At 35.7% G+C, this 25764-nt stretch overlaps 4 protein-coding genes across 8 annotated transcripts; 1 reads left to right on the top strand and 3 right to left on the bottom strand.

The window, feature by feature from the left end:
* Positions 1-155: 155 nt before the first annotated feature.
* LOC100815437 (pathogenesis-related homeodomain protein) lies at positions 156-5838 on the bottom strand. Of its 3 annotated transcripts, none has more exons than XM_006593448.4 (11): positions 5345-5836; positions 4196-4723; positions 3602-3767; positions 3280-3403; positions 3087-3199; positions 2494-2829; positions 1834-2064; positions 1653-1742; positions 1442-1492; positions 795-1019; positions 156-595 (listed from the first exon to the last, which is right to left on the bottom strand). In XM_006593448.4, exons 2-11 carry the CDS (start codon positions 4693-4695, stop codon positions 332-334), a joined length of 2100 nt encoding a protein of 699 aa, XP_006593511.1. In that variant the 5' UTR covers positions 4696-4723; positions 5345-5836; the 3' UTR covers positions 156-331. The 3 variants fall into 3 exon arrangements, 2 of the variants coding, with proteins under 2 accessions (XP_006593511.1, XP_003543734.1); XM_003543686.5 differs by having other exon boundaries at positions 4196-4717; XR_001384062.3 differs by having other exon boundaries at positions 453-595; positions 702-1019; positions 5345-5838.
* Positions 5839-8067: 2229 nt separating this feature from the next.
* On the top strand, positions 8068-15367 carry LOC100815975 (putative clathrin assembly protein At4g25940). Its single transcript, XM_006593449.3, has 15 exons — positions 8068-8417; positions 8576-8645; positions 8864-8961; positions 9469-9607; positions 9680-9807; positions 9910-10002; positions 10135-10185; positions 11079-11144; positions 11225-11290; positions 11416-11496; positions 11578-11649; positions 11907-12092; positions 12178-12256; positions 12723-12835; positions 13144-15367. The coding sequence occupies exons 1-15, from the start codon at positions 8328-8330 to the stop codon at positions 13534-13536; spliced, it is 1725 nt and encodes a 574-aa protein (XP_006593512.1). The 5' UTR covers positions 8068-8327; the 3' UTR covers positions 13537-15367.
* On the bottom strand, positions 15251-16173 carry LOC100305528 (uncharacterized). The gene is made up of 3 exons (NM_001249692.2): positions 15858-16173; positions 15644-15764; positions 15251-15523 (listed from the first exon to the last, which is right to left on the bottom strand). The coding sequence occupies exons 1-2, from the start codon at positions 16147-16149 to the stop codon at positions 15652-15654; spliced, it is 405 nt and encodes a 134-aa protein (NP_001236621.1). The 5' UTR covers positions 16150-16173; the 3' UTR covers positions 15251-15523; positions 15644-15651.
* A 1134-nt stretch (positions 16174-17307) lies between these two features.
* Positions 17308-25540, bottom strand: LOC100816501 (uncharacterized). 3 transcript variants are annotated; one of them, XM_006593450.4, is made up of 5 exons: positions 24868-25540; positions 24030-24133; positions 23178-23354; positions 17692-19631; positions 17308-17542 (listed from the first exon to the last, which is right to left on the bottom strand). In XM_006593450.4, the coding sequence occupies exons 1-5, from the start codon at positions 25080-25082 to the stop codon at positions 17393-17395; spliced, it is 2586 nt and encodes an 861-aa protein (XP_006593513.1). In that variant the 5' UTR covers positions 25083-25540; the 3' UTR covers positions 17308-17392. The 3 variants fall into 3 exon arrangements, with proteins under 3 accessions (XP_006593513.1, XP_006593515.1, XP_014620875.1); XM_006593452.3 differs by having other exon boundaries at positions 24030-24382; positions 24863-25539; XM_014765389.2 differs by lacking the exons at positions 24030-24133; positions 24868-25540 and having other exon boundaries at positions 23134-23256.
* Between the last annotated feature and the right edge of the window lie 224 nt (positions 25541-25764).

The following is a 25764-nucleotide window of genomic DNA, read 5'->3' as shown; positions in this document are numbered from 1 at the left end:
GAAAGGGTACAAGTTTGTTAGTAAAAAACAAGTTCCGTACGATTTTATAATTAATTAATTAAATTATGTTTGCTATGTGTGGGTGAAGGGCTTTGACTAAGTCAACGTGAATGTCTGTTTTTCTATGGAATAACAACATCGCGGAGTATCATTCATACTGAAGGTGGCTTTGAGCAAGCCAATATCATTAATATTTAATACCAAGTGATGTGAGACAAGTATTAATATCATTAACTTCAAAACAGTTCCTTTCTTTGAATACTACAAAGGAAAGACAGGAACTAACTACAAATCATGTATTCCCCCACTGTGCATTTTTCAATTAAAGTTATCATTCAACCTTTTCCCTTAACACAGCTGTGGGTACATATACAATGGATGGTTCATTCGAATAGGGTGAACCCTTAACTCTGTAATTTTGAATTGCAGTTAATTTTTGCTTCATACTATCTACTTTAGTCTTCAATTCGCTTAGTCTTTCAAATTCCAACTCTGCCAACTGAGAGTCTCCTCCAAACGTAAAATTTATCAACCTCTTCTTTCTTTTCTTCAACAGTTTCTTCAAGCTCACATCATCACTGATCTCCATAAAGTCCTGAAGGGGAAATAAAAGTGAAAACTTGTTAACTGGGTCCTTCTCAATCCAAAAGAATTACAAGTGCAAAAAACTATATAATGAAAAATGTTAACAAACATGGGACCTCCTTTCTTCAAGTGTCTGAGAAAAAAATGCTCTCTTTGAAACTCTTATTAGCATTCAATGCTAATAGAACATGACACTATTAGAAAAGCACCTTCTTGCCATTTTCTCCTGGAGGTGGAGGAATTTCTGGTTGTCTTTTCTTGTTAGATGACTTCATTTTCTTTCTTCCATTGACATTTTTAACATCCTTCTGGGAATGTGTCCTAGTAATTTTTGGGGTCTTTGATTTCAAAGGATCGACATTCTCCTGTTTTTGTAATCTGTTCTTTGTAGAAGTGATACTCTGAAGCTGATCTGCTACTCCTTCTGCTTGATGCTGAACAAAATCCCCTCAAATTAGAGTTCATCGCAAATTCCAAGGACTAGACAATTTCTGATCGTGCAACACACAAAGGAAATATCTTCCAAAAATATTTATAATTTACAAGGCATGAAGATAAGAAATTTTATCATATAATTTTCAAGGCATCTAGCTGTTTTTAATTATCAGGCAATGCATATTAAATGATGTTAGTTATTGCAATCTAAATTACCACAGCTCTTCAAGTCAAAGCTTGACATTGTTTAAGATCAATTTTACAAGCAGAGAAAGTAAAATTTAAACACTTTTATAAACAACTAGATGATGTATAGAAGGGATGACAGGGCTACACATGGGATAATTTCTGGTAAAAATCGTGGAAGACAAAATAAACTTGCATAAATTGGACAATGAGAGATCAAAATGTGGCACCACACCTTTCTGTTTTTAAGTGCTAAGTAACGTGCATTTTTGAACCATTTGCTGACCTGCATTTTCTAGCACAAGTTAGTAACTGAAAGTCGGAACAAATAGAGAGTTTTGAGACATGCAAAAAGATCAAGACAAAAGTAATTGGAATAACTATGGGGACGAAAGTAAATACAACTTCATAAGCTAATTCAAATGAAGATAGACGAAAGTCATCACCTTCTCGGTGTCAAGGCCCAGCTCTTTTGAAAGACCCTCTCTTATAGATCTTGGAGGAAGTTCGTTCTCAGCAAAAACTTGGCGAAGCCTCTGGCTCATTTCATAAGAAGATAGAAGGGAGATAAATTAAAGCACATACAACTCCTTTATAAATAAAATGACCAAGTGTTTCTGGTAGTACCTCAACTGCATCACGTGGAATCCTAAAACAATGCCTTTTGATCTTTATGCTTGAAGAATCTTTACTTGTCATGTTGTGCTCATTATTGGGATGCCTATTCTCACTTTCATGCAAAGTCATAAGAGAATCAACAGCATCAGACTCCTTTTCTCTTCGCTTTCTTTTGCCAGGACCCCAGTCTTCATCTTCACTCAATAGTTCATAGGCAGGCGCATCTTTCCCAAACATTTCCTGAAAAAGATGAGCTCGAATGAAACTTCTTTTGCATGATCTAAACTATGCTCAAATTAGGACAGCAAACAAAATCAGGAACATTATTTTTTAGTAGTATTTCCATGAATAATGATTATCTGTCTACACCACATCCAAGGATAAGTGACACATCTATTTGGCAATACATGTTTTAAATCAATTCACTAAAGCCTATAAAGGTGACAGAAATATTTACCAACCCAATTCATTAAAATAGATATAGGGATAATTTTTCCAGTGAGAAAGAACAGTGTATGTCTGTAAATAGACTGGTAAAATGTCAGCCTCAAAGTTTAAGATAATCAACATTTGGCCAGTAATTTGTAACTTCTATACCATTGCTGAAGTTGTAGCTTCAAAATTGAGAACTACAATTTGCTTTTCTGAAACACAACTTCATATACTTACATCATAAAGTTTCTTGTAGTCAACAGCTTTTCTCTGCCTACGCCCACAGGCTTTGTCCTCAGACTCATCAGAATCTATGCTGCTATTGACAGAAAAATATTCATGACTGACACCATCTATTGGAGAACATTCACCATCAGAAGAACACAGACTGGTAGAACTGCTTAAATCCTCAGATGCACTATCATTAGTTCCTTCTATGTTGATATTGTGGCTGTCTTCTTTCCTCTCTGGGTCATAATCATCATCTTCGGAATCATCTGATGGCCATTCTTGTTCAGGATTTAGTAATGCAATCTCACCATCAGGTATAGCTGCCTCTTCTTTGAATACATCCTTAAATTATGGCGAAAGGATTAGTTGAACCAATAGGAATATATGGATTTGGATTCTTTAAAGTGAGAAGTAAAATTTAGAGAACAAAGTCTAACAAATAACAGTTGATGAGAAAATTGAGCGAGTACATTCTCATGTATACATGTTTTGTTACACATGCACTTATATTTTATAAAATTTAAAATTGATGATATATATATATAGAGAGAGATGAAAACAGAAAACTAGATGATGTAAGAGATTATTAGGTTAAAAACCTGCCAAGTACTGTGCAACGAGAAGTGAGTTCCAAGATGAGCATTAGTTGCCTCCAGTATTTCCATCTTACATTCACAAAATTTACAAAACCAACCCTGCTCTCCAGGAGAAACTGCAATTTTATTTAATGTAGTCAACGCACAAGAAGTTGCATCTTAACAGAAAACTTGAAAAGCATCTTAGGGAACTCACTATTTTCGGTGTCCAAAGGAGGGTCTAGACATTTTTGGTGAAAAGCACGCTCGCATTTACCATTGCATAGTATAATATCATTATCTGGAAGTTCTTCATGCACCTTGCACTTTACACACAATATCTAGATGTAGGAAAATAGAAAAGTGAATATACAGTTTCTAATATGTTGAACCTTGTCACTTCATACGGCTAAACTTCAGAAAATGAATCGCTAGCAAAATAAGATAAGGTGAGAAGCAGGTTCACAAGTATTAAAATGGAAAGAGTACAGAAAGCATTTAAATGCAATGAAGTATTCAAAGTGTTGATACTTTCTCACATGTTCATGGCAAACAGATCCATCTAGAGCAATGGCAGAATCTTCAATGCTACTCAGTGAACCAAGAGAATCCAACTGGCGAATGGCATCACGAATACCAAGTCTACATTTTAAAATCTGCTTCCTTGCTCTTTGTAGCTCCTTTTCTGGCCTAATCTTTTCTCGACTGTGAAAGGAATTTCCATCAATGCAAAAAAGAATAATCATGAGCCACAGTGCTATTTGTCAAGGGCTAGTGTTGGGTCAAAATAACTAATAATTGTTTTCAGATAAGATCACACTGCATTGCCGCAAGCTGTTTTCCATGCAAAATGTTTGGAGAAAGAAAACCATCCTGGTTTATAATCAACCATATAGCATATCCATATCAAGTTTTTCATGGAAAACATAAATTCAACTTAAACGAGTACATAAAAATTCCTGATATCGCCAAATTCAATTTAAGTAATACTAAATAAACCAGCCATTTATATACTTATAATTCCTTTAAATGATATAGTCCCCTAAATTTTTCATGTGATAAATTTCAAGTAACATAGAGCATGCATTTCTTATAATAACAATAGCAAAAATCAATTAAAAAGTATCCCATACCTCTGACCTTTCCAACCTTCTCCAGAGTAAGCATCAATAAGGTTCTGCTCTAGCTTCATTTTGATTAAAAGATACCTTGTTCTCCTCTGTAGGCGTGAAGGATCATCAAGATCCACATTATTCCTTGGCCTTTTCTTCTTTCTCTTCCTCTTCATTTTTTGAAGCTTTACCGCCCCATCAGCATCTCCCCCCTCTTTTCTAGAGCTAAGAGAAGCTTTTTTGCCTTGTAACTTTGAGGATGACTTCTGTGAAGATTTTTTGTTCTTCATAGGCAATTTTTTTCCAGTAATCAATTTCTTATCTGAAGAATCCTTACGTGGCCCTTTGACCTTGAGAGAAGAGATGACCCTCTTCCTTGATATATCAGTGCCAGCATTTTTTGTGTGAGATTTTGATCCCACTTTCACTTTTTCCTTCTTCCCTTGGCCCTTCTTACGCACCTTCAAAGGACTGGATTTTTTAGATCCTTTGTTGTTTAACTTCTTCTCACTGTCCCGCATACTGATTTATTATGTGCCAATCCTGAAACTTAAGCACAAAATGGGATCAAGTTACATTCAAGTTAATCGTATAGTGATAGTCTAGATTGAAACATTCCAACACAAAAACGAATTCTGTATAAATAGGACAACGATCGGACAGAAATTGCACTTAGCAATGCAGATTAATGTTGCTTTTATCCATTGTTCAAATATAATTACTCAATAACCTTTATAATATTAAGAGAAGAAAAATGCTGACCCGTAAAAAAAATGAGCACCAGAATTGATCTAATACTTGAAATCAAGGGAGGATGAAACAGTGCCAAACATTATACGAATTCACAAAGAGTGGAGCATTACATGGATAGTAATAGTACTCGTAGAAGAAAGAACATTGAATCGTGATTTACTTGATGAATTTAGCAAAAAAGAAAAGTCAGGGTATGATACTTAAGACCCTGATCATTCGAATCGCAAATAAGTTGTAACCAGTCGTTCAAATCGAGAAAAAAACAAGAACTTGTGATCAGAAGAAGAAGAACCACACCAAACACCCCAAGTTGTTAAGAAACAAAAAAAGGCCATGACACGATGAGGCAAAAGACCTTGACTTTGAATCCAAATGTCAAACCCCACAAGAGTTTGAGGCCAAAGAAACAAAACCTACCTGCAACTGAAGGGGAATAAGGTGAAAGATCAGAACTTTCTAAGACCCTGAAGCTGTGTGAACATGTTGAAAGTGCATGAGTTGGAAGGATTAAATAAGTGAAGTTTGATTGAGAGATTGGTTTGAATTTGAAATTGGGTCTCAGATTCCCAATGTTGATTGATGGAACCAGTCGCCGCCAATTGCTATCCCAAGCGCCACCAACGGTTTGCTAAGCTTCTTGTTATGCTGCCATTCCCATTCTATGAATCTCTCTCTCTCTGTCTTTTTCTTTCTTTCTTTCTAGGTGTGTGGTTTTATTGTACAAGTAATTGAGGTGGCGGAAACTGAAACGAAAAACAAAACATTGGTTTGCTCTTTGAGAAAATCAGATTCTTTGGTGAATCAATGATAGGCACTGTGGCCAATTCTGTGTAGCCAATGTGTGTCTCAACTCGTCAATGCAACATAGGAAGCAAATATGCTCGGTTATATACAAGAAAAAAAAGAGAATGAATCTTTATGTGATCTCCGAATAGATTTAGCTTAGCAGAAATTACTGATTTAAATTACTGTATGTCAGGCTATGCTTGCTACAGTTTGGTAAATGGTAATGTTAGCAAAAATTAAAACGGGAATAGGTAGTAACAATTTTGGTTTTCTTCTGAATGATAATGTTTTTATTTCATTTATCTCTCCTGTTTTGTATGCTTTAAAAGGTGTTGTTGTCCAACTTATTATTTGAAGTTAATCTCATTCAAGATAAAGCGATTACCAATGCAGATGTTAGTAACGAAATCATCTTTTATGCGTGTAGTCAAGAATCAAACTTTAATTAGTTTAATATATTTAAATTTATTCGTGACAAACTCTTTTGATTTTATATTCATTTTTGAACACTTTATTTTATTTAATTATATGCACAGTAACATTGGAAAGTTTACTAAAACATATCTTAAAAGTCACTTTAGCACATCATAAATTGACGTAATAAGGGGTGTTTAATTTTGTTTTATTCTAAAAAAACTAATCTAAACATGTATCAAACTTTATTTAATCTTGGGTATAATTATTATTTTTTTCAATAGATTTTGTAAGAGAATAGAGAGCAACAATAATATTACGATGTTGAATACTATGCTGTTTTCTTTAAATTAACATTATGATACATATTACATTGATAGGCGTATGTGTACCAGTATTTGGTATATGTATGATACACATACGTCAATGTCATTAATTTTAAAATATTTGTGCTTTCACACCAATTTTAAAAGTATCTATATCAAATTATATTAGTCCATTTTTTGTTTTGGAAAAAAATTATTGTTAATTATAGAACATATTAAGAGGGTAGAATGATTGTTTCCAGATGGGATAATACTTCAATTCCATGAAGATTAGATAGATACCTCATCTTCAGCATGAAGTAACATTTGTGATTCTAAACTGAATGTTTGAAAGTTGAAACATGGAACACGTCCATAATGTGACTGTGAATAGCAGTATCATAACACTTGGAAACGATTTATCTGGTGAAACTGAATTCTTTTGCCCCACTACCCAAATAATCTAACTTTGTAAGTTTCAAAAAAGAAAAGAAAAAAAAAAGCATATGGAAAATTTGTTTTAATCAATTGGGCTTTAAGAATAGTAGTATACCACTTGGCAAAATTTTGCTTAAAAGTGCTTCGGCTGCGGGAATAAGGACCACATTGACATTAAAACATATTGAAAGTTTTCGATGTAAATGAATTCAAATATAAATATCAGAAGTACTAGAAAAATAATGAAAAGAAAACAATTTTTCTTCTTTCGTTGACTTGTTTATAAAATCACAAGATGTAGCTGCTGACGTGACTTGTTTCACTTTGGTCATGATTCCGAAACAGACATGGCAGAAGAGTTTGGATGTACTAGGCATGGCTATTGAATTATCCAATTCCAATCCTCCCTCAACCGCCTCCTATTTGTTGTTGAAATGAAATCTAATAAGGATAACACAGGAGCTTATATTCTTTTTTCTAATTTGAGTTTATTCATGTCACGTGGGCATTTATATATATATATATATGTATATATATATATATATGTTTATTGGGTAAACTTAATTGACAAGTTTAATAAATGTGGTTTTTTTATACCAAATTTCAAATGTGTTGTTAAAAATATGATACTACTAGTCTAATATGAGTTTGTTTACATGTTCTGTCGATGGCTTCAGCCTTCTGCATCACGTGTCCCCCCATGACACTACTTTCTTTATAGATAAATAGTATGGGAGGATTTGCAAAAGAATTAATAAATATATACATTGTTCTATAAATTAAACTCTAAATGTAATTAGAATGTTAGCATAACATTCTTAAAAAATATTTTAGACAAACAATGAAATTAAAGAATATTAATTTCTTAAGAGTTTATGTAAAATATTTTTATATTATTGTCTGATCATGATTTGGTGTCAATATAATTTTTAAAATAATTATTATAAAAAATTATAAATTTATTATATATAATAAATTATAATTGAATGATGATGTAAGATTTTTTACTTATGAATATATAATTATTTTCCTCTTTTCTTAAAAAGAAAAAGGAAAAACTGAAAACTAATAATTTGACTAACCGAACCGAAGCATAGTGTTTATTCCTATTCCTAATCTGAGAGAAGATGTGGAAGTTGGATTCCACGTGTAAGCACTCAAAAGATAAAAGAGTGTGGACATTTTGGTATTTTCATCCAAGACCAAACGGAGCCCGCCTTTTTCTGTTTTTTTAATAAAAATCAAGGAACAGAATCTACACAAACTGGTCAATTTTTTCTATAAATTAGTTTAGGCTTTAAAGCGTAAAACTACCAAAATACCCTTTGGTCGTTGATTTCTTCTTTTTGTCGTTGGAAAACGCCAGAGTGACAAAGAAGAAGAAGAAGGAGAAGAACATTCATTGTTCCTTCTTTTTTTTTTTCCTCTCTTTCCATCAAATTCCAATAATTTGGTGAATGGGAACGTTCCAGACCTTAAGAAAGGCCTACGGTGCTCTCAAAGACTCCACCACGGTTGGCCTAGCCAAGGTCAATAGCGAATACAAGGTAAAATTATCTATCTATCTCTCTATGTTTTCATCAATCAAATTTTTATTTATTTATACATTTTTCTAGAAATTAATCTTCTAGCTCAATTGATTTCAATTTTTCAGATTTTCTATTTTACATGTTTTGATGTTGTTCTGTTGTTTTATGTAATTAAGGAATTGGATATTGCAATTGTTAAGGCTACGAGTCACGTAGAATATCCTCCTAAGGAACGTCATGTCAGAAGTGAGTTCTCAAATTTTGTTGATGAAAATGATTTGTTTTTCATTTTCATCCTGAAATTAGTTTCATTGAGGCCTTGAATCATTAATCTTCAATCTGTTATGCTTGGTTTAATTCCATCGATCTCATTGCTTGCATTGGAAGAAATTAGAGATTAGATCATTACTACCATAATGCCAAATTGTGATGTTGATAACTTGTCTCTTTGCTCTTCGATGTAGAAATATTCTATGCAACTTCAGCACACCAGCCTCGGGCAGATGTAGCTTACTGCATACACACACTAGCCAAGAGGCTTTCAAAGACAAGGAATTGGATAGTAAGTCCTCTTAATACCTGTTTGAATGCACTAACAGCTGCTAAACAAACACAACTCAATTTGATTTATGGTTAGGTGTTATGTTTTTTAACGGCGTTGGAAAAAGATGTTGTTATGCTTGCTTTCTTCTTGAAAATGAACAAACATCAGCATAGAAAGGGGAAAAGAAAAAGGAAACGTGAACTATACCATTGTCATGAATAAACTATGCTAAATGCTTAAGCTGTTTAGTAAATGATTTTTATACTATGGGGGCTTTTATCTCTTAAATATGAAACACAAAACTACAAATTGTGGCTCTAAGACTTGGGATATGAGATGTCCAGTATACATACAACCTTTGTGGAAAGTAACATTGTGGGGGCTAAATAATTCTTAGGATCAATTTATCATTGATAAAGAGAGAGGGAATGAATGGGATTTGCACACAATTTTACTCAATAACGACAATTTTTCAAAAGTTTCTTGACATTGTTTGTAACTGAATAATGGCATGTCACATGACAGGTTGCTATAAAGACATTGATAGTCATTCATAGAATATTGAGAGAGGGTGATCCTACTTTCAAAGATGACCTCATAAACTATGCGCGCAGGGGACGTTTTCTTCAAATATCTAATTTCAAAGATGACTCAAGTGCTCTAGGTAGATTAGACAGACCAGGCCCTCTTGTTATCTGAATTTTCTTTCATTTTATAATTAGATTTCTCTATGCAGCTTGGGACTGCTCTGCATGGATTCGAACCTACGCACTATTTTTAGAAGAAAAGCTTGAATATTTTAGAATCCTAAGATGTGACATCGAAGCTGAGCGATTAACAAAACCATCACCGACTAAAACTCAGGTGTCTTTGTGTGCTTTGCCTTTTAATTTTATTCACACATCAATTTTTCCATGCTACTTTTATCACTACTTTTAGAAAATTAGTAACTCTCAGCTTTGACAGGGACATAGCAGAACACGGATGTTGACTAGTGAAGAGCTATTGGAGCAGCTACCTGCACTGCAGCAACTTCTATATCGCCTCATTGGTTGTGAGGTAAGAATTTGTGGAGAAAACTTTGATTTGGTATCTGCATGATCCTTGTCTGTTATACCATATCTCTTGCCATTGAAATGACAGCATTTTAATTCCCTTAGATAACATTTAATTTTCTTTAATATCATGCAGCCTGAAGGGTTGGCTTTCAGCAATTATCTAATACAGTATGCACTGGCCTTGGTATGCTTGTTTAATTTTCTTTAATAGCACTTTTAAGTATTATCTGATAATATGTTTTGTATCCATTGTATGACTGAATAAAATTAGTAAAACATTTTTTTTTTCAAAAAAGAAAAGCAGTAACCTTGTTCATGTTCAGAATTGTGGATATCATATCCCAGCAAAATGACCAACAGAGGTGAGGTCCAACCAAAGGGGTCAAAGGGGTTAGTCCCCACAACATGACTAATCGAAGATTCAAGTTTCCATAGGGTGTTCACATTTAAAGTCTGAAAATGCTTTGAATTGAATTGTCTCTTGAAAGAGGATATATGTAGGGGGGGAAATAGCATTGCAAAATTATATATGCAAACCAAAGAGCTTTTTTATTATAGCTAGAATTATGTCCGTATAATTTTTCTATTGATAACAATAGTCTTCAATAGCACTCATTAAAGCAATGGCTTCAGCGCTCCAAGTTGAAGAATACAGTAAATTAGTGAATTAGACTGCCGAATTGCTATACTCATGGTTTTATTACCTATAATGCAAAATTGCGTCAGCTTAATTCGTCCTTATCTGCTGTTTTACTTTCATTAAAAAAATGACTTCTTTAGAATATGCTCTCATTTCAGAGAGAGAAGTATGAAATTTCAATTGGTAAACAAGTTAAAGTTAATATTATTTGTTTATTCATGGCAAATTATGGATTTGCTAAAATCTACTCTTAATTTTTTCTTTGATAACGGCTGGCATGTTTCTCTTTTTTTTACTAAAGTTAACAATTCATTTCAGATAAAACTAATCCTAAAAAAAATATTTTTTTTACTTTTTTTTTCTTTTAGGAATCCATTTACTGAGCATTGTATTATTTCTCTAACTTTATTTTACTGCTTCTGGAAAATATCATTCAGATATTGAAAGAGAGCTTCAAAATATATTGCGCCCTGAATGATGGAATCATAAATCTTGTGGATGTGGTAACGTCTATCTCAGTTTAACATGTAATTTTGATTACTTCACTTGAATTTCAAGTTGTACTAACTAATGAAAGTTGCAGTTCTTTGATATGCCAAAATATGATGCAGTGAAGGCGTTACATATTTATAAAAGAGCTGGCCAACAGGTTTACTATGATGCTTTCCTTCAGACCCATTATCTTTGTTGTCCAATTTGAATTGTTTCTTGTGCTCAATGAAGCTTTCCTAAAGGGTCATACTTGTTGAATTGATGATCATTATTACTGTGCAGGCTGAAAATCTTGCTGACTTCTATGAATACTGCAAGAGATTGGACCTTGCTCGGAATTTTCAATTTCCAACCTTGAGACAGGTTCTTTCTTGCTCATTAATAAAAATATTTAATTTGATATCATATACAATTTTTCACTGAGATCTTTCCCGTAATAAACAGCCACCTGCTTCTTTTCTTGCCACGATGGAAGAATACATTAGAGAAGCACCCCTGACTGCTACTAAGAGACTAGTAAGAAAAAGTGATTTACAAATTTATTCGAGAAAGTTTGTGCCTTGTATGCGTTTTGTGTATGAGCTTCAAAGAACCAATATGCATCTCTTTCTAAAGTCATTGTTACCACACCGATAGATATGGAGAATTGGAGAATGACCATGATAACTTATTTTTTATTATTGAATTTCACTCCACAATTTGCATCTATGTTCTGGTTCTAGTTATGCCATATAGCACCCGGCCTTACGTATTTGTATGTTATGGTTCGTCAGGAGTATCACGAAAATGATCAATCACCTCAAAGAGAAGAAGCAAAACACAGAGAAGCTGAAGCAAGTGAGCAACCAGATGAAGAAGTTAACGAGGAAGAACCGGTAGATAAGGACGAAACACAGCCTAAGGAAGAGGAAGCTGAACTTCCTCCTTTGATATCAACTGATGATACTGACGATTTGCTGGTGTGTTTTTGGTTAGGTGGTAATGGTATGAATGTTTGAGATGTTGGTTTGATGGAATATATAATATATTTGTCCACCTTTGCAGGGTCTAAACGAGATAAATCCAAAAGCTCAAGAACTAGAAGAAAACAATGCTTTGGCGCTTGCAATTGTACCACCCGGTGGTACGGTCTAGAGTAATTGATAATTAAAGACAAACTTTTATAGTGCATGCCTCTCTAGAGAATGGAGATTGGAATTTGCTTCACTAAGATATACTAGTATTACATAGAGATAGTCTTCCAGAGGCTCAAAGAATCACAAATTAAAAAATTATGCAATGCTTGTTAGAGTTTCCAAGTGGAAACGAGAATATATGACTTATATGTACATTTGGGCACTCCATATAAAATCGAAAACTAGTTAAGAAAACATGTCGAATGAAGGCCTGTCTTTTTTGTTTTATACCAAAGCAGATAAGAGAAATGGGAGATGATATGCTAGAACTCATTTCACACAGATAATATTACAAATAAACTTGTATCCATTATTTTTTACTTAAACCTCAATCATGCCCATAATTTAACTAACCGTCCTTCTTGTTTGCTACTTGATTCTATTCTAATTGCAAGAGTTTGCAATTTTATGTAGGACATAACTCGAGCAATCTTGCTTTGACTAACATAAGCGGAACTTCTGGTTGGGAACTTGCACTGGTTACAACACCAAGTAGCCATACAAGCCAAGCACCAGATCGCAAAATGGTTAGTTTTTACCAGCTTGTCATACTTAGTTTTGAGCTCATCTGTTTATAAGAGACATGCTAATCAAAATGATCATGTTACTGGCACACGCTACAACCAATGTAATATTAAGGCTATAGGTACAGTTTCACACATGCCAATAACAGTAAAGGTCTGTTTGAAAATGGCTGTTAAATGCATATACTGCGGACAATCTCATAAAGAATAGCTCACAGTGCTTTCCATCTTAAGCTCAATAAGCCTATGGTTTGTCCTTTAAATCTGAAAGATAACACTATTGTTCTTTCCCCCCTCTCTTGTTGAGTCAGGCAGGTGGGTTTGACAAGCTATTACTAGACAGTTTGTATGAAGATGAAAATGCCAGGAGACAACTTCAACTCCGAAATGCAGGCTATGGATATGAGGGAATGGTTACACATAATCCATTCGATCATTATAATCAGCAGGATCCATTTGCAATGTCCAACATAGCACCTCCAGCCAATGTGCAAATGGCATTCATGGCTCAGCAACAACAACAAATGATGTTCCAACAACAGCAACAATATAACACGATGATGGTCCCTTACCAGTATCCACAGACTCAATACAATCAACAAATGCCAGTTATTGGTTCTTCTAATCCATTTAATGATGCCTTACCCATGCCTAGCTATCCTCATAGTTCCATGCATCATCAAGGAAACTACCACTTAATGTAGAGTTCAGCTTCTTTCCTACTTAATCCGCCTCTTTTCTCTCCCCCAACCCCCTGCCCAAAAATGATGTGGTCTTTGTTATTTTAAGTAGGATAACACTAACTTTATCAAAATCTCATTCATTATTGGCCGGTGAGTGTGACATGTACATTTTATTTATAACTATCAATGATTCATTTTTCATCGGGCGTTCTTGGCTGCACCCTTACAAGTTGCATCAAATGGTGCATTTTGAAAAATAAAGTTTCCTGAGTGATGGTCCAAAGTTTGAAACTGAGTAATCTAGACAGAAAACATGCCTCATTGACTATTATTCCAACTGAATAATCAAGACAGAAAACACGCCTCGTTGACAATTATTCCAAGTTTAATGATTCATTTATCTTACCAGAACAACCCTGGCAAACTGAAGTCAACATGAATGTACAGTACTTGCAGTTCAAAACCCATTTAAAGCAACTTATAATCAGGGTCTAAGATGCTCTAGGGAGGATTAATCCCACACACAAAGGATGTAATGCCCGCAGTCTTACCCCCCAAAAAATAGTCTAGAACTAGCAATATACCTATACCCAAGTGCAGTGTTAGGTTTATTGTGTTTACTGCGTCCATTGAAAATGTAAACTAACTGAACAAATATAAATGACATGAATTGTGAATTTGACCAGAACCAAAACTGGTTTTCACAGTGAAATTCATGTCCCACAAACCAAAATAAAAATAATGACAAGTGGCCATGATAATAAGAGTAGATTAAAAAGTAAAAACAAACTGAAACAAAATTCGAAAACCAAACTTATTCTATCTCTTTCCTCCCAGCAAGCATGATCTAAAATTCAATATTAATACTCTAATATCCTGCATGGATGCATGTGTATGAATTTTTCAAGTTTAATTTTTGTTTAGATTTCACGCTAGACTCTTTCCACAATACCAAATGCCCCTCAAGTCAAATACAAGAATGCTTGACGAAGATCTATTAGTTACATTTAAAATCTCTTTTGAATATAACTCGTACATCTTAAGACTCATCATGGTGAGTTCATGACAACAAAAAAAATGTATCTTTCTCTTTTCAATTGGAATAATGTTATTTGTATGACAAATTTTACAACAATTGAGAGAGAAGAGAGAGAGAGAGAAGTATGCAATGTGATGTGATGGAGAGAAAAAATATTGTTGAATAAATTGTTGTACAAATTGTTGGATCAATAATACAACACTTTCAATTATAACACGAGAAAATCCAAATCCTAAATCATATTAGAGGACTTGATAAATAGTCTCTACTCTCTAGCAAGGCGAGGCAGATTTATAATTCTTACGGAGTCTTGCCAAGTCTACTCAAACAAACTTTTTTATCTTCAAAATTTTAGCACTTTTTTTTCTTGTATTGTTTGAATAGGTCTATGAATAATTTATCACATTTCTTGAGATAAACATAAATCACTCCTTTTCCCTCTTTTTGTAAAAGAACTATTTAACGTACAATGGCAACAACATGCAAGTTAGCTTATACGGTAGCATGCTCTGCAGCCTTTCAACGGGAAATATATGCTTTAGCTATAGAACTTAATAGAAACTATGCAATGCTAAAATAGTAAAATTCAAGAAACTTCAGTGGCCGTTTCCCCCTTATCAAGTCTACTACAGTTATATGTACATGAATAGAGAGATATTCATTGAATTGAGCAGGTGTTTGGTCGTTAAGAGGAATGCTCAAAGAAGCTCTTGCTTTATTAGTTACACAAATACATACATCACCCAGTGTAAAAGGTTCAACATGACAATATTCTACGCACATTGGTTATTTTTCAAGTGCTTGGTCACCAACCAAAGTATACACAAATAACATTAAGACCAAAAAACGTGAGACGGGTTAATCCGAAAGCAAGCAGTAGTTCACCTGTGCAGGAATTCCCATTTTCATGCACTGTCTTCTTGATCTTCAAATAGCTTAGTTCCCTCTCATTGATCTTAGTTTGCAACCCTGAAAATTATACACTAATTGAGCTAAGTAGGGTGGTATCAAATAAGTCGAATCCAAAAACAATTATTCTGAAATGATATCAACACACACACACACACACACACACACACACACACTTACCATGATGATCATCCTTCCTCATCTTCAGAGAGAGACACGTGTTCAGCGGGTGTCATAACCTTGAGTTGCACAGTAACCTCTGTCCCTCGAGGGGTGGCAATAGAATTCCCAGATTCGTCATCTAAATGGCCATAAACAATAGTGAATTGTATGTTAAAGAATAGGATTTAGATAAATTACAAGTAAAAGTAAAAGTGAGTTAGAGAAGAAAGACCTTGAAGGAAGAAGGGATGAGAGGGGATGGAGAATTTGTGAAGAAAGGGGGAAGGAGGAGGTGGGACCCAGAAGGAGGAACCGGGGAGGAAGGGAAGCCAATCGGGTGTGGCCTTCTTCACCATAACACGCTGGACGTGCTCCTCCAACAGCTTCACTCCATCGATCTCCACCCACTTCGCCTTCGTTGCTTCCGAGGATTGGTGGCGATGGCACACTATCACCCCCTTCGCCGATTCGGAGTGACGGAGTAAGTGGGTCTTCGTCTTGTTGGAGATGAACCTGGCCATCATATGGGACCAAACCAGATGCGCTTCTTCCTTTTCAATGCACGCCTTGTTATTATTTAAAACCCATCCTAGATAGATAGCCTCCCCAAGATATAAATTAAATTTATTGTTCTTATCCAACATTTTATTATGCCAAAATTGAATTCTAATTCTTTCTCATAAACTTTTTCACAAATTGTATGTTACCAACTATGCCACATCAGATGGATTTTCTTGAGTAATTTATTAACTCATCACAGCAAATTTTATTATGTTTCACAACTCACAAGTTCATGTTAATTGAATTAATATCTTTTTTTATAGATTCTTTATTTAATATTAGTACTTCTTTTGAAACTTTTAAGTTGTTAATTTGATATGTAAATATTAAGAAACTAATATTTTAGTCATATTATTTTATTTTATTCATATGTAAATAACGTAATTAATTAAATTATAAATTATAAATAAAAATGGACATAAAATTAAAGATTAGACTAAAATTAAGAATTTCTAAAATAAAAAGGATAAATTCACAAAAAAAAAGGAGACCATAATGCATATCAAGAGTTAAGGATAATCAAAATTGAAACTTAACAAAAAAATATAACAGAGACCACAATTTTTTTTTAAAATTAAATATTATTAGAACTAAAAGGTTATTATGAGAAAAAATTAATATTATGAGATCCTTCATTTTTTTACATTTTATAAAACCGAAAATATTGTAATTTTCTTTTGTCTAGATCATAACTATTTTCTCCATCAAAGATAATTTTATTTGAATCAAATATAACTATCATCTATAGGACAAAATTTGCCTCTAAATATTAATGCAACAAGTTCAGAATACATAAAGTAGACACCACACACTTACGGAACATAAATCTCGCCGTTATCAAACATGTTTTACTCATTTTATACATTCAAATTTCGAGGTTATAACTAGAAATGGATTGGTGAAATGATAATATAAAATTCACGTATCTGAACATGAACGCAATATAGTCCGGACTGCTTTTGCAACGCTGTTCTAAAATGCAAACCAAGGTATGCAATGCAATCAAGCAAAATTCAAATCATAAACAGAAATGAATCATCATAGTTTATTTCATGATAAATCGAATATTTGTATTTACACATTCATCTCTGCAAAACTATGGTATTCATGATGTATGGAAGTGACGCAGAAGAAACTCATTTTATTGCCACTAAAGAATTGTAATCACAAAATATATATACAGGACACGTCAATGTAAGATTTGGCTCACATCTCAGACAAAAGATTGCTAATTTTGCGGAGCTCCTTGAGAGCTGACACGGCATTAACCTGCCCTTTACCAACCACAGCATTTTTAGACATGTTATCTAATGATGCTCCTTGGCCCCGGTCTTGTTGGAAAGCACACTCAATCACCTGCCACACAAAAACATGTTCTTAGGATAACATGTTTGAAACATTTCATGTAAATAAAACTGTTTTTTTTTTCAATCTTCAGATAGTAACTTCAGTTTACTCATTAACTTGTCATTGAATTTGAGTGTGAGAAACAGAAAGAAGCTTACCCGGATATGCTCAAGCATTGACTGTCCAATATTCCTGATAGTGCCCATCACATTCTGGTCAGTAGATTCCCCTTGGCAACTAACAGATCTACGGTGTCCGTTGGCTGTAGAAGAGGGTATTATGTTACTTTGATTATTACAATTTTTGGCTGTAGAAGAGGGTATTGTGTTACTATGATTATTACAATTGTTGGCTGTAGAAGAGGGTGTTGTGTTACTTTGATTGTTACAATTGTTGGCAGGTTTTGCAGCCTCAGAAGTATCACCTCCTTTCTCTGACATAAACTCGCCATTATTCCGGCCAAACTTCCATAGCCACTGGAATTTGTTCAATTTTCTCTCAGAATTTGTGGTTGAATTTCCAGCGGAATTATTAATATTATTTCTCCCTGGTGTCTGAGGTCCGTTCTCAGGATGATCAGAGATTGGAAGAGGTGAATCAATGGGACTACTACTAAGTGAAGTTTCATTTATTATATCAAGGGATAAATTAGACCCAACACTACTTTTCTGGGAGTCATCTTTGTGATCATTGGCCTCATTAGGAGGACTAGCTGGGCAAGAAATAACAGGTGAGTTTTCCTCACTACTTGTGTTTTGACTTAGACATCTATCTTCAGGAGAATAGTTGTTGCTGCCTTCGGAGCCATCTTCCCGTTGCTCCTCTTCAACCGTTGCAGACAGATTATCATGACAACAGAGTTTTTCAGTATCTTCCTCAAAGCCAAGTTCCTTAGAAAGATCTACTAACAAACATCGCCTAACCGGCAACTTGGATTCCTTTTTACCACTCTTAGTCCTTGATGAAGAGGGGTCAGATTCTGTTCTTTTCAAACTGAGCTTTACCTTTTCTGTCCATCCCTTCTTCCAAGTAGGAACCTGTTTTTCTACTCCATCTTGTTTGAGTTCTTCAGCCTTGTGGACAACTCTCCACTTTTCTTCCCAGTAGCTATCAGGTACCAAAGTCAGAGGAGTTTTTGGTGAAATTGATTCAGATGAAAGGGTGCGAGATCTTGCAATAGCTGATTTACCCTTGGTATGACACTCGACAAATGAAGGCATTGAGGATAAAATCTCAGTACTTAATGCAAGAGCCTGCAAGGATTTAGCTTTCTCTATTAGTTTTTCAACGTTAGTGTTCTCAGGGAAGTTTAATAATCTCTGGAGACAGGTTGTAGGATTTTCAGCTGCAAGCAGCGAAGATCTTATATGAAGCATCATTGCTACAGCCATAGCTGAGATAAATGCTCCGCGAGACGAATTGAAGATCCTAAAACCTGAGTCTGCATTGTCCTGGGCATGTTTTTCCACTTTACTATTATCTGATGAAAAGATTTCATCCCAGATTATCAAGAGGTTGCTGAGTGAAAATTCCCGTCCAAATAAAACTCGCAACCAGCGGAGAGCAAAGTACTGGGGTTCAACCCCGAGATCAACGAGATGGCCATGCAAAAATGAATCCACATGAGACAACAAATGATACAACGCAGCAGAAGCTTCAATTACAGGAGGCAAGCCAGTATGGGACCCAGGCAAAGGGGAATAAGAGAAGAAATCAGCCATTGCAATTGAACCACGTGCCCCATTCATTAAAGCATCAAACATACAGTAAGCATCATGTTCGATGAATTTCTCAGATAAAACAACACCCAGTTCACCTTCAGCCCCATAAGCGTCACTTAGCAATACAATGTTCTGTATCTTAGGATCAAGCTCATCAAGACTCTTGATTTTCGTTAGATTTTCATAGGAGTCAATTTCATCCTCCATCAAGTCTGAAGATTTTCTAAAATCAAAGCTGTAAGAAAGATCATTCTCTTGACAAAAGAGGCCATCAAATCTGTCTGTGAAGTGATCTTCATAAAGCTTTCGAACTTCCAAAAGACACTCAACATCAAATTGGAGAACATAAAGCACCGGAGCAAGTAATTCATGCATTCCTACAAAATAAATTAATGAAAGAAGCACAATAATATGATATCAGCAATTTGCAGCACATATACAACTAAATCAAAACAAGTTATATGGGAACCTGGAAGTCAAACTAAGGGAATTTATAATTTACCAAGTAACAGGTTTCCTACAATTTAATCAATGAATCTTGCAACAAAGAAGATAATGTTCAGTAATCATGCATGCAGAGAATGGAACAGTAATCAATGCAAAAGTAATTACAAACTTGTTGGCAGTAAAGAGTATATATGATAGATTTAGTAATTAATACCCATTGTCGATGCCCCGGAGAACATGATATTGGCTATGAAAAGACATATGATGTGCCTTTTTATGATTGGCAAAGTTTTCATTCAATTATATGTCCTATGGTTCCACATTTTCGTGAACGGGTGTGGGTAAAGAAGCTAGTTCATGACAGGAGGATTCGCTTTGGTACATGGAATATAGGCACACTTACTGGAAAATCTATGGAAATAGTGGATGTTATGGTGAGGAGGAAGATCAATTTTATGTGCCTACAAAAAACTAAGTGGACAGGTGAAAAAGCGAAAGAATTAGACAACTCGGGATTTAAGCTGTGGTATACGGGAAAAATCAGATCAAGAAATGGGGTAGGGATTATTGTGGACAAGGAGTGGAAGAAGGATGTCGTGGATGTAAGAAGAGTAGGAGATCGTATCATAGTCTTAAAATTGGTAGTGGGACAGAACACCTTTAATGTTATTAGTGGGTACGCACCTCAGGTTGGGTTAGCAGAACACTTTAAGGTAAAATTTTGGGAGGATCTAGAAGGGGTACTTCAGGATATACCCCAAGGAGAGAAAGTTTTCCTAGGAGAGGATCTCAATGGACATGTAGGTAGCGTGGCTAGAGGTTTTGAGGGGGTGCATGGGGGTTTTGGCCTAGGGGAGATGAATGGGGAGGGTAAATCCATCTTGGAGTTTTCGGAGGCTTTGGATCTTTCTATAGCCAATACATGGTTTAAGAAAAGAGAGGAACATCTTATCACTTACAAAAGTGGAGGGACATGTTCTCAGATAGATTTCTTCCTTATCAGGAAGTCTGTTAGGAAGTATTGCTTGAACTGTAAAGTTATCCCGGGAGAGAGCTTGACTACCCAACATAGAGTTTTGGTTTTGGATGTAAGAATTAGAGATAGGGCAAAGAGAAGAAGTCCTCTGGTAGCACCAAGGATCAAATGGTGGCACTTGAAGGGTGAGAAACAAGGAATCTTCCAACAAAAGATATGGGAGGGTTGGTGTGGACAATCACAAGGAAGTGCAAATGATATGTGGAACAAGATGTCCCAAGAGATTATTAAAGTGGCTAAAGAGACGTTGGGTGAATCTAGAGGTTTTGGACCTAGGGGTAAAGAATCGTGGTGGTGGAATGAAAATGTTCAGAGCAAAGTTAGAGTAAAAAAGGAGTGTTTCAAGGAGTGGTCTAGGTGTAGAAATTCTGAAACTTGGGATAAGTATAAGATAGCTAGAAATGAAACCAAAAAGGCGGTGAGTGAGGCAAGAGCCCAAGCTTTTGACGGACTATATCAAGCTCTAGGAACCAGGGACGGAGAAAGATCTATATATAGGCTTGCTAAGGGTAGAGAGAGGAAGACTAGAGATTTGGATCAAGTAAAGTGTGTTAAGGATGAAGAAGGCAAAGTCTTAGTGCATGAAAAAGATATCAAGGAAAGGTGGAAGGTGTATTTCCACAACTTATTTAATGATGGATATGGATATGACTCTAGCAGTCTAGACACAAGAGAAGAGGACCGGAACTATAAGTACTATCGTCGGATTCAGAAACAGGAAGTAAAGGAAGCGTTGAAAAGAATGAGTAATGGTAAGGCGGTGGGGCCAGACAACATACCTATTGAAGTGTGGAAAACTCTTGGAGATAGAGGTCTTGAGTGGCTCACCGAACTCTTTAACGAAATTATGAGGTCAAAACGCATGCCGGAGGAATGGAGGAGAAGCACGTTAGTGCCAATCTATAAGAACAAGGGGGATATACAAAATTGTGCAAATTATAGGGGAATCAAGCTCATGAGTCATACCATGAAATTATGGGAAAGAGTGATCGAACGGAGATTAAGAAAGGAGACTCAAGTTACTGAGAATCAATTTGGTTTCATGCCGGGAAGGTTGACCATGGAAGCGATTTATTTATTACGGCGGGTGATGGAGCAATATCGCATGGCCCAACAAGACTTGCACTTGATTTTTATTGACTTGGAGAAAGCGTATGATAGAGTGCCTAAAGAGATTTTGTGGAAAGCTCTAGAGAAGAAAGGGGTTAGGGTTGCATATATTCGAGCTATCCAAGATATGTATGATAGGGTATCGACTAGTGTTAGGACACAGGGTGGAGAGTCAGACGATTTTCCCATCACAATTGGTTTACATCAAGGGTCAACCCTTAGCCCCTACCTTTTTACCTTAATTCTGGATGTCCTCACGGAACAAATCCAAGAGATAGCGCCGAGATGCATGCTTTTTGCAGATGACATAGTCCTCCTTGGAGAGTCGAGGGAGGAGTTGAATGAGAGGTTGGAAACTTGGAGACGAGCTCTAGAAACACATGGCTTTCGCCTAAGCAGAAGCAAATCGGAGTATATGGAATGTAAGTTCAACAAAAGAAGGAGGGTTTCTAACTCAGAGGTGAAAATAGGAGACCATATTATCCCTCAAGTCACACGGTTTAAATATCTTGGGTCTGTAATACAGGATGATGGGGAAATTGAAGGGGATGTGAATCATCGCATTCAAGCAGGATGGATGAAATGGAGAAAAGCATCGGGGGTGTTATGTGATGCAAAGGTACCGATCAAGCTAAAGGGAAAGTTTTATCGGACTGCGGTAAGACCAGCGATTTTGTACGGAACAGAATGTTGGGCGGTCAAGAGCCAACATGAGAATAAAGTAGGTGTAGCGGAGATGAGGATGTTGCGGTGGATGTGTGGTAAGACTCGACAGGATAAAATTAGAAACGAAGCTATTAGAGAGAGGGTTGGAGTAGCGCCTATTGTAGAGAAGATGGTGGAAAATAGACTTAGGTGGTTTGGGCATGTAGAGAGAAGACCGGTAGACTCTGTAGTGAGGAGAGTAGACCAGATGGAGAGAAGACAAACAATTCGAGGCAGAGGAAGACCCAAAAAGACTATAAGAGAGGTTATCAAAAAGGATCTCGAAATTAATGGTTTGGATAGAAGTATGGTACTTGATAGAACATTATGGCGGAAGTTGATCCATGTAGCCGACCCCACCTAGTGGGATAAGGCGTTGTTGTTGTTGTTGTTGTATATGTCCTATGGTTAATTATACAAGGTTGGAAGGAAAAATGAGACACCCATGATAAAAAAGAAAGCTTAGTGAACTAAAGATGAGTGTACTGTAACCATAGTTTCTTATATGGAGTTGGAAGGAAAAATAAGACAACCATCCCAAAATGAGAAAACATATTTAAGACCAATGTAAATTCACTTACATTCAACATATTGTCCGCAAATGTTGCTAGACAGAGCAATTTACCTTGTCTATAACCACACTCTGGGTGTCTGAGACACCATAGTAATAAAATTCTTCTCAATATGCCTTGGCATCCTGGCGTCTGGAAATAGTTGCCATGTTCGGGGTATAAACGTGATAAATCCTGATCAACCATCCTCTCCATCTCTGCATTGCGAAAAAAGCGACTCCATGAACTGTCTGCATATAGAGGTCAAAATTGTCAACACAGACAGAGTTCAATGGCAAGAGACAGCGAGGGTTAGATAGACTACCTAGAAATCTACTGATATCAGTAATATGTATTTCAAGGTTTTGAGGCAACATTATGACAAAAAATGCAACAATTTACTTGCTTGTCTTTTCTATCTGCTCCCTCTTCACCTCAATAGTTTGTTGATTGCCATTATTTCTTTGCTTAACCTTTTCATGGATTTGGTTGCCACTAAATGAACAGGGAGCATATTCCTTTAGGGAAAATACATATATTCACAAAATCTTGGAAAATAGCAATAAATATATAATCTGTCAACAAATAAAAGGATACCAAAGGATGATGTTCTTGTTAAGCCAATAAGGTGGAAGGAAATATTGCACATTAACATTCAAGATATCTAACTTTCTCTCTACTCATTTAAAAGGAATTTAAGAAAGTATACTGACTAAATCAGGGATCTGTAACCAGATATAGATTTATTTTTTTTATCGACCAATGTTAGTTGTTGGTTTTTGTTAGTGAGGGGATTTCAACCCATGACCTCTTCCTCCTCCCTTCTCCCTTCACTACCAAGCCAACCTTATAACTCTTAACCAGATATAGACTTATCTACATGTAAAGTGCAGGAATGGGGGGTGAGAAAATATGCTTAGGTTTACCTGGATTTTGTGAAAGTGGGTTGTCCATGACAAGATTGGGTGAACTACTTCCATCCTTTGGCATATGAGGATCAACCAGGAGGCGCACTCTCAAACTCGCATACCTGAATAAATATGCAATTGTTTTAGATGCATAATTATGACAAACACCAAGAAACAGGTGAATCAAACAACTCAGTCCTGGCAACACTACACGCCACGTGGCGTGTAAATTGTAGCAGCAGGCAAAAGCGAAATCCATATCCAGAATCCACAATTGATGCAAATAACCCATAATCCCAAACGAAGAAACAGCTTATTCTTCTCTTCATTCCAGCCAACGAAACAATACTTTGACATAAGATAATATTGGCCTGAACAGGAGGAACAAAAAAGAGATTTAGTATCGATTTTAACTGAATGAATTCACCCAAACACATATGTAAGCATTCCCGACTGAAAATTGTCAAAATTTCCTGTATGATTGTATCCCCATTATCCCAAAAAATAAGAATTGCAAGAATTAACTGAATGAATTCACCCAAACACATATGTAAGCGTTTTACTGAATGAATGCACCCTTTCGTTGTTATTATTGAGAGTTGAAGGGGGGGAAATTACATACAAACAAAAACAGTTACATTATATCGTTAAGCTTATCATTAATACCTACTGCCTAGGAAGTAATCTTAAACTCGGCATAACTTTGGCAAGAATTTTCAAATTGGCACTGAACTTGAGGAATACGATTATAGAAACAACACAAATTGAAATCAAACCCAAAAAAACAATGAAATTTAATTAAATCCTCATGAAAAAATTAAAAACAAATAAGGTATGATTATTGAACTTGCCTTACCTCCTTCTAGAATTAGCGGTGGCACGGCGAAGATCATCAATGAAAGAAGAAGAAGAAGAAGATGGTAACACCCCAAGATTTATACGCCACTGCAAACCTCTAAGATCCCCGAATCGCCGACTATCCGGCGCCGATCCCGGAGAAGTGGCGTCGGAGCTTAAAGACGGCACCGACGAGGATTGCGGCAATGGAGGATCCATCAGAGCCGACGGCATGATTATCCGGCAACCCCTCACCTACCCAAATGCTCAAAACCAACGACAATCCAGAAAAAAACGCGAGCTTTGCAGAAAAATAAATGAAAATTGTCCCAATTTCTGAAGCGGGACTCCTGAAAACGTAACAATTTAGCTGAATTGCAATCTGGGAAAGCGAAAAATTGGAAATTTTCAGCTACGCAAGGTTCTAATTAAGGAGAAGCGGAGTTTTATTGTGAGGGGCTAATTAAGGAGACAAAGGTGAATGAAGGGAAAATGGGTGGGCAGTGGGCAGAGAAGGAAATGATTGGAAGAGTTGGAATGTTTGTTTTACTGATTCACTACTTCTCAATCTCTCGGTCTTTCTTTCTTTTTTTTCCCTTACTTTGCGGAAAGAAAAAGAAAGGAAAGAGACAGAGAAAAAGAGAGAATAGCAAGTTTTTTTGTCCAGTGAATGATATGGGAATAAACAAACAAGGAAAACGGAATGGTGAATGTATGTGTGTTGGGGAGTAAGTTGTGATGGAGGGTAAAATTGAGCTGTACATTTTCATTTTCTTCTCTCTGATTCCAAATTGTTAATCTTTTTTCTGTCTCCTTCTAATCAATGATAATTAGTCTGATTCTAATAAAGTTTTTGTTATATACGTTGTATTTGTTTTTACATAGAATATAAATTGGTATTCTTTCAATAAATATA

This window comes from Glycine max, chromosome 13 (genome assembly GCF_000004515.6).
Source record: "Glycine max cultivar Williams 82 chromosome 13, Glycine_max_v4.0, whole genome shotgun sequence".
In the NCBI taxonomy this organism is placed as follows: domain Eukaryota; kingdom Viridiplantae; phylum Streptophyta; class Magnoliopsida; order Fabales; family Fabaceae; genus Glycine; species Glycine max.
Note: the sequence above shows the minus strand (reverse complement) of the source record. Positions and strands in the feature narration are given on the sequence as shown.

Bases quoted from the DNA above. Each gene is read 5' to 3' on its own strand.
- LOC100815437 (XM_006593448.4), bottom strand. From the start codon at position 4,695: ATGCGGGACAGTGAGAAGAAGTTAAACAACAAAGGATCTAAAAAATCC. The intron at 2,830-3,086 runs GTTTTTAACCTA...CCATAATTTAAG, and splicing joins CGTTGCACAGTACTTGGCAG to GATGTATTCAAAGAAGAGGC. The intron at 1,743-1,833 runs GTACTACCAGAA...GAAATGAGCCAG, and splicing joins TTCCACGTGATGCAGTTGAG to AGGCTTCGCCAAGTTTTTGC.
- LOC100815975 (XM_006593449.3), top strand. From the start codon at position 8,328: ATGGGAACGTTCCAGACCTTAAGAAAGGCCTACGGTGCTCTCAAAGAC. The intron at 10,003-10,134 runs GTAAGAATTTGT...AATATCATGCAG, and splicing joins ATCGCCTCATTGGTTGTGAG to CCTGAAGGGTTGGCTTTCAG. The intron at 10,186-11,078 runs GTATGCTTGTTT...AATATCATTCAG, and splicing joins TACAGTATGCACTGGCCTTG to ATATTGAAAGAGAGCTTCAA.
- LOC100305528 (NM_001249692.2), bottom strand. From the start codon at position 16,149: ATGATGGCCAGGTTCATCTCCAACAAGACGAAGACCCACTTACTCCGT. The intron at 15,765-15,857 runs GTCTTTCTTCTC...ATGGCCATTTAG, and splicing joins TCATCCCTTCTTCCTTCAAG to ATGACGAATCTGGGAATTCT.
- LOC100816501 (XM_006593450.4), bottom strand. From the start codon at position 25,082: ATGCCGTCGGCTCTGATGGATCCTCCATTGCCGCAATCCTCGTCGGTG. The intron at 23,355-24,029 runs GTAAACCTAAGC...CTCTATATGCAG, and splicing joins CCCACTTTCACAAAATCCAG to ACAGTTCATGGAGTCGCTTT. The intron at 17,543-17,691 runs GTAAGCTTCTTT...TTTGTGTGGCAG, and splicing joins CAATGCTTGAGCATATCCGG to GTGATTGAGTGTGCTTTCCA.